General features: G+C 48.4%; 1 protein-coding gene across 1 annotated transcript in view; it reads right to left on the reverse strand.

The window, feature by feature from the left end:
* Positions 1–8941: 8941 nt before the first annotated feature.
* The window catches only part of RPS9 (ribosomal protein S9), a 4747-nt gene continuing 988 nt past the window's right edge, over positions 8942–12700 (reverse strand). Inside the window, exons 2-4 of the mRNA XM_006897294.1 lie at positions 12577–12700; positions 9969–10155; positions 8942–9119 (exon numbers count right to left, since the gene is read on the reverse strand). Coding sequence (XP_006897356.1) covers positions 8942–9119; positions 9969–10155; positions 12577–12700 — 489 coding nt within the window. The remainder of the gene's footprint in view (positions 9120–9968; positions 10156–12576) is intronic.

The following is a 12700-nucleotide window of genomic DNA, read 5'->3' on the forward strand; positions in this document are numbered from 1 at the left end:
CTCCTCCCTCTCTGAGGGGGCACGTCCTCTGTATCTCACCTCCTCCCTCTCAGAGGGGGCACATCCTCCGGGTCCCACCTCCTCCCTCTCCAAGGGGGCACATCCTCTGGGTCCCACCTCCTCCCTCTCTGAGGGGGCACATCCTCCATCTCCCACCTCCTCCTCCCTCTCTGAGGGGGCACATCCTCCGTGTCCCACCTCCTCCTCCCTCTCCAAGAGGGCACATCCTCCGTGTCCCACCTCCTCCCTCTCCACAGGGGTGTGTCCTGTGGGACAGCTACAGGTCTCAGTCAACGGCATGAGAAGCAGTGGATGGTCACAGACACGGTCCTAGGGTGCAGACCTGAGTGGATTATCTAGAACTGCCTCCACACCTTGGACACTGACCCGCTTTCCATGTAACTGCTCAAACACCCTCCCTTCCTGGTGAGTGAAGCAGCAGATGCTACAGCACAACTAACAAGGGTACAACGTTCAGGAGGAGCTGCCCACTGGATTCACACGAGGAGTGAGTACCCTGTCCTGGGGCCGCTTAGCCACAGCTGCCCTGGCGGTACCGTGACTCGGTGCCATCTGTAGAGTTGTCCCAGGTACTCACGAATGCCCCAGGCCTCCCTCCACCCCAGCATCCAAGAAGGATGCACAAGAGCGTACAGCCAGGGATAAAGCCGCAGGTGGTTATCAGGCAGAGACCCTGGGGAGGTGGACCAAAGAGCTGCCTGAAACTTTGAGGTGGAGAAATTTGGCCTCCACAGGGCTTTTAGATTGTGTGTTAGGCTAGGAGCCCTGCGTGACCCTCCAACCACGATGCATGTGACAGCTGAGACTCCGGAAGCCAACGAAAAAAAAGTGAGATCTGAATGTCTCAGGACCTGGCTGGGGAACTGGAGCCATCTGTTAGTACATATTCTGGAACAGCCCCTTAATGGGATGGACTGGCCTCTTGGTCCCATGGAGGGGCAGGAACTGACCTTATGTAAGAACCGTCATCCTCCTTCAAGGGTCAACAGTCACCCTTTACTTGAACTGGGATGACCACTATGGAGAAGTCAGTCTTTTCTGAGACACAAAGAAGGGATGTCTGTCCTGAGCAGCGTGCGTGGTACACGCAGCCATGGGAACGCCCGAGGAGTTTACTGCCCTCACAGCCAACGGTGAGCCATGCCCACCCTGAGCAGCGTGCGTGGTACACGCGGTCATGGGAACCACCTGAGGGGTTTATCATCCTCACAGCCAACGGTGAGCCAGGAGCATGATTTTCACAGAGGGAAGAGTCACTGTCCCCTCTGTCAACTGCTGAACACCCGTCTTTCTGACCTTCTGTCCTCTCTGCTACTTCCCTCTAAGGGATGTCACCATCCGCTGGCTGGAAAAGCAATGCTGAGTCTGTGGGGAGCTTTCTTCAGCCCTGAACGTGGGGGTTCTGGCCAGAAGGGTGTGGAAACTCTGGGGCCACCTCTTCCCACCTGGGGCTGAAAAAAATGTCACATGGGAGAGAGGAAATGTGCAGGGTCAGTGTGGTTATCTTGTGGGTTTTGTGATGAATGTGATAAACCAAATGGTTATGATGGGGGGAAAAAAAGATGAACTTTAACTCAAATCACAATTTAAAACCAAGCACGCAACAGGGGAATAGGGCCAGGACACCCCTTTCACCTGTGCTTAGACTATGATGGAAACCTGCTTCCTGACTGTGGTGGGTGTGGCCACAAGCAGGGCCTTACTGCCTCCGGGATGACCAGTTGCCTGGTGCCTCCAGATGGGTGCTGGGGAAACCACCCCAACGCTTAAGCAGAGTAAAACCCTACGGGTCTCCCTGTCTTCATCCGAGTCCCCCTCCTGAATAATGGACTAGATTCAGCACCCCACTGCCGACATGTGCTAGCACTGGCTGCCTGCAGACCCACAGGGCATCCCCTTGCTTCTAACACACTCGCTGGCTTTCCAGTCACCTGGGGCAACTACACGGGGTGCTGCAGCACAGGGAATCTGGAGCAGAATCTCTTTTTCAGTGCTCCTGTTAACTCAGGTGGACCAGCAGACTCTTCCACTGGCGTGGCCAGCTCCTGGCGGCTTTCCCTGCTTCCCTGGCTTTGTGGAAATCACAACCATTGGAAGCTGGAGGAAGACTGGGACCATCAACTGTCGAAACCACCCAGCTGAGAAAGACAGCCTCCAGGACATGCCTAGACACTGGCAGGGGCTGAAGGCAGAGCGTGTGCTAGTGTTGTCGACCGAGGGTAAAGTATATTAATAACGAGACAAAACTCCAAGAATGTATAAGTAAACAGAGGTAGGGCATGAGGTGAGCAGTTCAACTGAAGCACAAACCCAGCTTCCCTGTGCCTTTATTGAAAATTGCCAGGGAGCAAATCACAGAGAGAATTCAACGCAAAAGAAGCCAAGCTCTTTCTATTGAAAACCTTATGCTTGACTCAGGAGGGAGGGGTTAGCAAACACAAGAATCCTGTAAACGCTTAAGGTTTGCCTTAGTGCCTACCCCTGTAAACATTTAAGGTTTCCATTAGTACTTCAGGGTGAATTCTAGCTTGTATCAGCGCGTCCCTCATATCCTGATATAGCATTTGATTTGTTATATTTTGTATGAAATTTGGCTTCTCACACTGAGGTGTGACTTGGCGCTGCAGTGAGAAACGCGTGTGTGTGGACATCCAGGAGCTCTGGAAGCTTGGTGCTAAGGCATTGAACTGCCAACCCAAATGCGTGTGATTCCAATCCACCAGCTACTACAGGAAAAAAAGGAACAGTCAACTGCCATGCCTTTACAGCCTAGCAAACCCCACTGGACTGTCAGCTTTGAGTCTTTTCTTGACTCAAATGCTATCTAACAGCATGATAATTGATAGGCACAGCCAGAAAAAGAATTGTCCAAACAGAAAAAGGGACCTAGCATCCTTTAAAATCAGGATACGTGTCCGGGCTGTATCTCTTCTATGTTGACTGCTATCAAGTCGAACACGTCATAGCGACCCTGTGAACCAAAGACCTGAAACCTTTCTGTAACTATCATCATTTCTCAAAGTTCAGAGTTTCCGGAGGCATGTGGAAGAGGATCTGTTAAGTACCAAGAGTACAACTTTTAGCAACCATACAAACAGTTCTGTGACATCGTAATCATTCCTGACAACATTTGAGCCCATTGCCACAGGTCGTTTCAATCCATCTCATTAAGAATCCTGTTTTCACCTACAACCAGGAGAAGATAAAGTAGATGAATGGGACCTTCTAAGACTCAAATCCCTATGCACATCCAAAAACTTCTCCAACAGGGTAAAAAGAGAAGCCACAGACTGGGAAAAAGTATTTGGTAACAACATATCAGATAAGGGACTTAAATCCAGAATTTATAAAATACTTGAGCATCACAACAAGATAAAGGTAAATAATCCAATAGAAAAATGGGCACAGGATATGAACAGGCACTTCACCCAAGAAGACATTCAGATGGCTAACAAGCACATGAAGAAATGTTCAAAGTCCGTAGATCCAAGAGAGATGCAAATCAAAACAACTATGAGATACCATCTCACCCCAGTCCAAATAGCAAAATTTAACAGAACGGCAAGCAACAAATGCTGGCGAGGTTGTGGGGAAACTGGAACCCTTATTCACTGTTGGTGGGAGTGTAAAATGATGCAACAACTGTGGAAGGCAGTATGGCGCTTTCTCAAAAAGTTGCAAATAGAGATACCCAGATACCTGGGTCACAGCAATTTCATTACTGGGAATATACCCCAAAGAAACCATAACTGACATCCAAGCAGATATATACACACCCATGTTTATTGCAGCTTTGTTCGCAATAGCAAGGAGTTGGAAACAACCCTAAGTGCCCATCAACAAACGAATGGATAGAGAAGCTGTGGTATATTCACACAATGGAATACTATGCTGCACTGAAAAACAAGGAACTCATGCAATATCATTCAAAATGTGTGACCCTGGTGGACATTATGCTGAGTGATGTATCCCAGTCACAAAAGGACAAATACTGCATGGTGCCACTGTTGTAAAACAGGACTGACCTTGGGGTGGGGGAGAGACTGAGAAAGATGGGTTCAATAATGTATACTGCACTGAAACAGATGAGGGAGAAAACTGTTTAAAAGGGATATGTGATTAGGTATTTCTGTCATGACAGGAGTCTAGAGTGATGGCTCCATGGTGGAGTGGACCTGGGGGAGGGTTTGTAAAACAATGAAAGAATTTTTCTTTTGCTTTTCCAAGAGGGTAGTGTTCTGAGGGGGGAGGGAGAGGCTTGGGAGGGGAGAAATGTGCAACAGTGAATAAATGGAAATCCAAAGCCTCTGTAAATTTTTACTGAAATTAATAATAAATATAAATAAATTTAAAAAAAGAATCCTGTTTTCATTGGCTCTCAACTTTTCCAAGGAATACCGTCTCCTAGCAACATGCCCAAGTACTGAAGCTTCACCATCCTTGTCTGTAATGAGCACTTTGGCTGCACTTTTTCCAACACCTGCTTGTTCTTTTGGCTGTCCATGGAACACACAGCACTCTTCTCCGACAAAACTCAAATGTTATCAATTATTCTCCTTGCGGTCCTTATTCACTGCCCAGCTGTCAGATGCGTAACAAGTGACTGGAAAAGACTGTAGTTGTTAGGTGCTGTCAAGTTGAGGACCACTCATAGCAACAACTTATGGACAGATCCAAACCATATTCTCCAGATATCAGCAATCATATGCCTTATATCACAGCCTCTTCTAAAGTCAGCTTGAACATCCGGCGATTCTCTTGGTCCTGTTCAAGCAGGTTTTTTTCTCTTCAGCTGTATTTTGCTTGCAAATTATAGTAATGACACTGTTCAGTAATTTCCACATTCTGTTGGATCAAGAAGGTTTCTTCTGTTGCAGAAGAAATGCTGAAAAGAGCTGAGCTGAGCAGATTTCAAAGTGCAACGTGAGAGACAAAGCCAGTGGAACAGAACATGCAGAGCGTTGAAAGTGGAGAATAAAAGAGAAAGCATCCACTCAGCATTTTTCAAGCCTAAAAGAACTAAAAAAAAAAAAAAAACAAAAACCCAAAACTGAAGGCTCAAGTTGTGATGGGTAAAATTCTCATGACCCGGAAGCATCAAGAGATGGAGGGTTATGGTGCAATCACCCCAAATGCTTTGGTTTGAATCCAACAAATGCTCTGCTGAAGGATAGGCAGTCTCCTCCTGTGTCAATCGGATCCAACTTGATGGCATACAGACAGTTGGGGGGATGAGGTGTGGGAGATGGAGGGAATACACAAGATCACTGTATCAGAAAGAACTGGCCGACACTGCAGTCAAGAACCAGCGGTAATGAAGAAGTTTGTTGGCTTAAGTCCCAGCAATCCAGCAGGATACCAACTGACACGTTTCAACTAGCAGTCACAGCCCTGGACGTGCTCGCCTCTCTATGCCAGGAAAGAGAGCTGCTTGGTTGACTAGCAACCTGAGGAGCTATTTGTTCCCGTGTCCAAGAAAGGTGGAACAACTGAACGTGGGGAAAGGCTGTCGGGTGAGTAAAACTAACGAGCTGTGCTGTATGGCAAAGGATGCAACATCAGGCTTGGAGAAAAATCTCACCAATTTATGCTATGCAGATGACACAACACTGCTTCAAGAAAGTCAAGATGACTTGGGAAGTCTCCAGCTTTCACTGTGGATTGTTTGTTGTTGTTATGTGCCATCGAGTCGCCTGCGACTCATAGCGACCCTATGTATAACAGCCCTAAACTCTGCTCTGTCCTGTGCCAATCGCACTGTCTCTGACACTCCCATCCCGATTATCCCAGTCACTGAATCAATCCACCTCATAGAGGGCCTTCCCCTCCTGCGCCGTCCCTCCACCCTCCCAAGCATGATGTCCCTCTCCAAGGACCGGTCTCTCCTCACAACATGTCCAAAGTATGTTAGACGGAGCCTCAGAATCCTTGCCTCCAAGGAGCCACCCGGTTTAACCCTTTCCAGGACAAATCTTTGTTTTCCTAGCAGTCCATGGTATTCTCAATACTATTCTCCAGCACCACATCTCAAAGGCATCAATTCTCCAATCTTCATGGGAGCTCTGGTGGCCTAGTAGCAAGAAGCTGCACTGCAATCCCAGAGGTACGTGGTTCGAATCCACCAGATGCTCTGCTGGAGGAGGGGCAATCTCCTCCTGTACCAGTCAGATCCGATTTGATGGTACATAAATAATAAAGTAAAATTTTTTTAAATTTAAAAAAAAACCCCAATCTTCAGCAAAAACCTTAACTAGTAATCTCTTGGTCATTGAGCCACAAATTTTCCCTGGAAAAAATGCATCTCTTCCAGCAAAATCTTCCTGGGGAACTAAGGAATGAACTGAGATAATGTCTGGAAGTGTTATTTAATGGTCTAGTGTCCTAGGAATTGAAGACTTGCAGCAGATTTAAAATCCCAAATCTTGATAAAACTTTTTAAAGATTGTGACATTATCAAAATGCATGTGACTCAAGTTTTATAACACCGGATGATGGGTAGATGAAGCTGTCCATTGTACCATTTCTTTCTTTGAATTCTCAGGCATGGTTTTAGCAATGGAAGAATTCTGTTAACAGTAACAAATTGAATAAAAGGAAACCTATAAAAACAAAACAACCTTCATCAGTGGATCAACAGGTAACATCATCATGAAAGATGGAGACAAGATTGAAATTGGCAACAATTCCATCTTGCTTGATCCTTCAACACAATGATGTTGTTAAGTGCCATCAAGTCAGTTGCAACTCACTGCAACGCTACGTACAACAGCCATAAACTCTGCTCTGTCCTATGCCAATCGCACTGTCTCTGACACTCCCATCACGATTACCCCAGTTACTGAATCAATCCACCTCATAGAGGGCCTTCATCTCCTGCGCTGTGCCTCCACCCTACCAAGCATGATGTCCTTCTCCAAGGACCGGTCTCTCCTCACATGTCCAAAGTATGTTAGACGGAGCCTCAGAATTCTTGCCTCCAAGGAGCCACCAGGTTTAACCCTTTCCAGGATGAATCTGTTTTCCTAGCAGTCCATGGTACTCTCAATACTCTTCTCCAGCACCACAGCCCAAAGGCATCAATTCTCCTTCTATCCTCCCTACTCATTGTCCAACTCTCTGATGTGTAACAAGTGATTGCAAAAACCATGGCCTGTATCAGATGCACCTTAGTCTCTAGAGAGACACCATTGCTCTTCAGTATTTTGGAGAGGTCCCTAACAGTAGACTTTCCCACGGCAATGTGCCTTTTAATTTCCTGGCTACTGGTGCCAAGAGCGTTGACTGTGGAACCAAGCAAACTAAAGCTGTGGACAATCTCAGTATCTTCACCATCCATCCTGATAAATCAGGACAAAGCTGCTCTTACAGAACTCTCCTAAGGGTTAAAAAGGTGCGTTTTTGAAGACTATGACCTGAGGCATGGTATTTCCAACTGCATCCTAGGCACCTGAGTTAGGAAGGGTGCCTGAAAAACTGGCGCCTTTGAAAGCAGTGCTGAAGGGTGCCGAATCCTCCTGATTGCCAACAAGTGCAGCCAGGATGCTGCTTAGAGGGCAGGATAATGAAACATCACTCACTGGGAGTGGCACTCATTCAGAGACGGCAGCCCTGAGAAACAGACATCATGCTGACTAAGTTCAAGAGTTAAGAGGGCAAAACCCCCAACAAGGAGTGACCAGCAGGTTCAAGGCTACTGCTAGGAATTCTGAGCAAGTGGAAGGAAGCGGAGTCAGTGACTTGTTGATCACTAACAAGTGATCTTGTTAGGTCCCATGAAGCAAGCTGGGGTCCAGGAACTGTTGAGGGCTCCCACTGGGTCTAGTGGCGTCTGTGACCTCTGTCCACTGGGCCTTGCTGGCGGCTTGTGGCGTCTGTGATCTCTGTCCACTGGGCCTTGCTGGCCTGTGGTGACTGTGACCTCTGCCAGCCGTCAGCTCTGACAGTAACATTGCAGTCACATGTCCCCTCGGGGACTTCACACACGTGGACTATCAGGTGGACGTCTCGGCCATGTGTATCCGCAACGCTGGTGGGGGGGATGGCTATGCTCTTGCCAGCTCACGTCCACTTGGATCCGCCGCACTGTTGGGATGGCTGTGGTCCTGCGTCCACCGCAGCCAGTGTCACAGAAGCCCCATAGAAGTCTCCTCTGGAGGGTGCTTACATTTTACACGCGTCTCACCAGTTGGGAGCTGGCCGACTTGTTTTCCAACCTGCTTCAACTTGGAGGTATATTTAGCGACTGGATCATAACCGCACAGAAAGCTGAAGTTGCTCAATCTCATTCACTTCCTGCAAAGAGCCATCCTTCCCCTCCAGCTTGTCGTGGTGTCTCAACATAGAAGGGGAAGCTGGCCGCCTGCTGACCATGACTCCTCGCCCCAGGGAAGTGCAACCAACACCACCTGCTACTGAAACCCCACCAAGTTGGCTGTCTGTATGGAATTAGGCCGCTTTCTCCCGTGTACCCAAACCATTCTTTAATTCGATTAGTTCCTTACCTGTGCAAGTCACCAGACTCTTTTTCAAAGACCACACAAAAGCTACAGTAAGTCATGTTAATAGGTTCCCCATTAGCTCAACCTGGCCCTGGAGGGAATGTCCTCGAATCACTGCCTGGAAACCACCCACATTTTGTGCCCCAAAGCAAACGCAGGCTGACTCATGGCTCTTCCTGCAAGCTGCCTGCTCACGGACGGTCACCCCTCAAGATTGGGGAAGTGCCCATCTTCCTCCACCCACCCCCCCAGCACGATGTTTAGTCAAGGGTCAGACTGGATGCCAAGTCACGCAGAGATATGCCCGTCAATGAACACCAATTTCTGTTAGTGAATTGATTTATTAATTATAATTCAAGAATTAATTGTACCACCTGGCTGGTACACTAGACCGTTTCCCACCCAGGAGGGCCCTGGTGGGCCTAATCTTCCTCCTCATCATCGCCGGCTCCAGCCCCAGCCTGGCCCTTCTTGGCGTTCTTCCTCTTCACGCGGCCTGGGCGGCCCCCACCATATGGAGACCGCAGGGAGAAGTCGATGTGCTTCTGGGAGTCCAGGCGGACAATGAACGATGGGATGTTCACCACCTGTTTTCGGACCCTGCGTTGGGGGCGAGAGGGGAACCAGCAGGTGAGGGGACTGGAAAGACGCCCCATGCCCCAGCTTTGCCTTCCTGCAGCTCTGAAGTGAGGCCAGAGTGGGGTTCTAGACACCACTGAAACCCCGTCTGCTAAGGTGGCCTTGAGGGTGTCCCTTCATTTAAATAACTGTTTTCTAAACAGAACTCTAACATTACTCGTGTAACCCACGTCAGCAAGCCAGTACGGTGGCACCCTGTGAAGACAGCTGGATCTCAACTCTGCTGTGAGTGAATTCTACCCTTAGTTGAGGTTCAGCCGCCTTCTTGACACACTGGAACCCCACGCCTGAAGATGACCGAAGACAAAAACCTCAGGAGACCACGAGCACTTGGCCCACCCTGGTCAGCTCTTCCCCAAGGGAGGAGAAACCACTTCATGGGCACTTGGCTCCAGTGCTCTCTGGACCTCAGGATGCTACATAGCAAACGTCAAGGGCTAGAACAGCCTTCACAAGTGGACTCAGTAGAGCAGTGAACCCTCCTAAGCCAGTTCAGACTCTATGACCTCGCACGACTGGGGCCGTCAAGAGCTGTTACCTGTGCAGCTGCCTGTGTGCCTGGCAGAAGCCTTCGCAAGGTGTACGGCCTGAGCCGCAGTGACCCTTGCGCTGGGCTAAGGGGCCATGAGGCTACCCCACTAGCTTCACGAGCTGTTTGCAGGGGGCAAGTCTGGACCCTCAAGGTGCGTTCACACAGGCAACCTCCCAGGGCTGCGCGGGAGACAGGACAGCAGGCTTCGTGAGGGCGGCTGGCAGAGGGCAGGCCGAGGAAGGAGCGCACTCGGGGAGAGGCCGTCGGGAAGGGGGTACCTGATATGACGCTGTCGGATCAGCACGCGGGCGTGGTGGATGGACTTGGCCAAACCGAGCTTGAACACCTGGGTCTGCAGACGCCTCTCCAAGAAATCCTCGATCTTCAAGCCCAGGATGTAATCCAGCTTCATCTTGCCCTCGTCCAGCACACCAATGCGGACCAGTCGCCGAAGCAGCGCATTGCCTGCCAAGGGGGTGAAGCGACATCCAGGCTCAGGTTTCTGCCCAATCTGGGGCTTGTGCTGTGTGCTGGCAGCAATTAAACCACTATGACAGTTACCACAGGACTGTGATTAGGAAATCGCAGACGGAGAGTGGGTGATGAGAGTCCAGGCGCAAGGGCATTACGCTTTCCTTACTTAATATACGGGAGCCAACTACCAGGACCGACCTCATCTGTGTGAGCTGACCTCTAATGAGTCCCATGGCCAATCAAGAGCAGAAGGTCAAAGCTACCAGCTGCTGCTGGGGGCAAGATGGGCCTCACTCCTGCGCCACGTTACTGCCTCAGAACCCACCCAAGAGTCAGCAATGTCTGACTTAACGGCTCGTAACACAACCTTTTCAGGATTGAGAACAGAATATGTGAGATTGGCCATGTTTCAACGCGCCCACACTATCTGTTATGCTACTTAACTTGTGAGTTTCTAAAAGAATATATACATGGTTTAACACGTGACAACAGTACCTTATCATATATAGTTGTAACTAACCAAATAGCCAGGCTGCAAAGTCCACAAGCCTTTGACTACATTTGGTTTAAGATAGAATAGAGGATGCAACAATGAATGCATGGAAATCCAAAGTCTCTGTAAACTTTCATTAAATTTAAAAAAAGAAAAAAAGGAAAAAAAAAAAGATGGTATGAGCAGACATCAAAATGCCTTTGTCCCAAAATCTGAAAATTATAATTCCTACACTTCCTCTGTGAGCCGAATTCATTCAGTGAACTACCATCAAATGTTGCTTGAGACTCAGGCAATCTTGCAAAAAAGCATACAGCCTCACAGAAAAGCCTGTTCACGTATCTTGCCTCGACAGAGCAATGGTCACGGTGAGGGCTTTAAAGACAAAACCAGAAAAACCTAACAAAACCCACATGCAGCTAAGGCAAACCAGCCTGTGGGGTCCCCTTTCTCAGTCTACTGCTAAATTACTTAACTAGAAAGAACCCCCGAGAAGCTGCCTTCCCTTACCAAGGTCTGCACCTTCCTGAGAAAACCACAATAACCCCCAAGTACCTACTGGTGACCTGCCTTGTGCCAGGGTCATTAATGAGGTATGTAGTCAAGTTACTATTTCTTCTAATTTAGTTTGTAAATCTAAGTTTCACAGGACTTTGGGGGGGGGGGGGGCTGACAGTATTATGAGCTACATCAGTAGCTCAGGCCACATGTAACTACCTACATACACATCTGTGGTCACATGGCCCCATTAGGGTTCAGAGAATCCCAGCTGGAGAACAGAATACAAAAACTTCATACATGGGGAGCTCTGGTGGCCTAGTGGCAAGGACCTGCAACTACAATCCCAGAGGCGCATGGTTCGAATTCACCAGATGCTATGCCGGAGGAGGAACAATCTCCTCCTGTACCAGTCAGAGCTGATTTGACAGTACACAGGCACAAAAATAAAAATTTAAAAAAATTCATACACATTGCATTCAACAATCACAATTCTCAAATACTCTTGATTAACTTCTCCAAGCTGTCAAAAGGTTGGCTCCCATCTTATATGGGCTTATGAAAACACAAACCAAGTGTCAGATAAATGGTAACTGGCATGGAGAAAGAATACGAAAAAATTCTTAGCACATCAGGGATCAGACCAGTGATCAAAATGTTTAAGAGGCAGGGCTCAGTTTTACTTTCGTGTTAACTAGATGCCTTAACATGGTAGCTTAAACAATGCGCTTAATGTGTCAGAGATGTTAAGGGTGATTCAGGTCAGCAGTTCACTGGGTCAGGAATAGGTTTACAATTTTTTTATGGTGCTGCAAGCCAGCATGGCTTTAAGCATAACGGTCCAACAACAAGCATGTCAGCTTTCTCAACCTCAACCATGGATGGCTCTTCACGCTGACCCCTGAGGCCTCATGTGTTAACACCAGTTCTTTCCCACTTAAAGACTACGAAAACCGGACCATAAACTTATTTATGAACTGTGAAAAGAGCCAGGTGTCCACGGAAGCCAGTCCTCTGTACCTTCCAGCCCAAGTCAAGGCTGCCCACGCAGTAGTATTTCCAAGATGCCATGTCAGAGATTGCCTATCAGTAGTAACTAAAAACTTACACAGCCACTTCCAGCTTTCAGTTTGACCTCTACCCAGTATTCTAGACCAAGACCCTGGGAAATTGTGTAGCTACCTCACACAGATACCCTAAGTGTTGATGTTGGTAGGTGAAACGCATGTCCTTAATCAACAGTGACACCATCTAAGATGGTCACAGGATGTGGACTGTGGACGGAGGGCCCTTTATTCAACTCTCACACACTCAGTTAACAAGGGATTCAGCGACTTAGTGGGCTGCATGTGCTCAGTGTCACTCTGTGTAGACAGTGCCAGGATGAGACGCGACCTTCGTTCCTTTCAGAACACACGTACCTTCAAACAGACGTCGGGGGTCCTTCTCATCCAGCGTCAGCAACTCTCGGGCAGCTTTGCGGATTTTGGCCAGAGTAAACTTGACCCTCCAGACTTCACGTTTGTTCCGGAGCCCATACTCGCC

This window comes from Elephantulus edwardii, unplaced genomic scaffold, assembly GCF_000299155.1.
Source record: "Elephantulus edwardii isolate Elephantulus edwardi_28Jun2011 unplaced genomic scaffold, EleEdw1.0 scaffold00208, whole genome shotgun sequence".
Classification (NCBI taxonomy): Eukaryota; Metazoa; Chordata; class Mammalia; order Macroscelidea; family Macroscelididae; genus Elephantulus; species Elephantulus edwardii.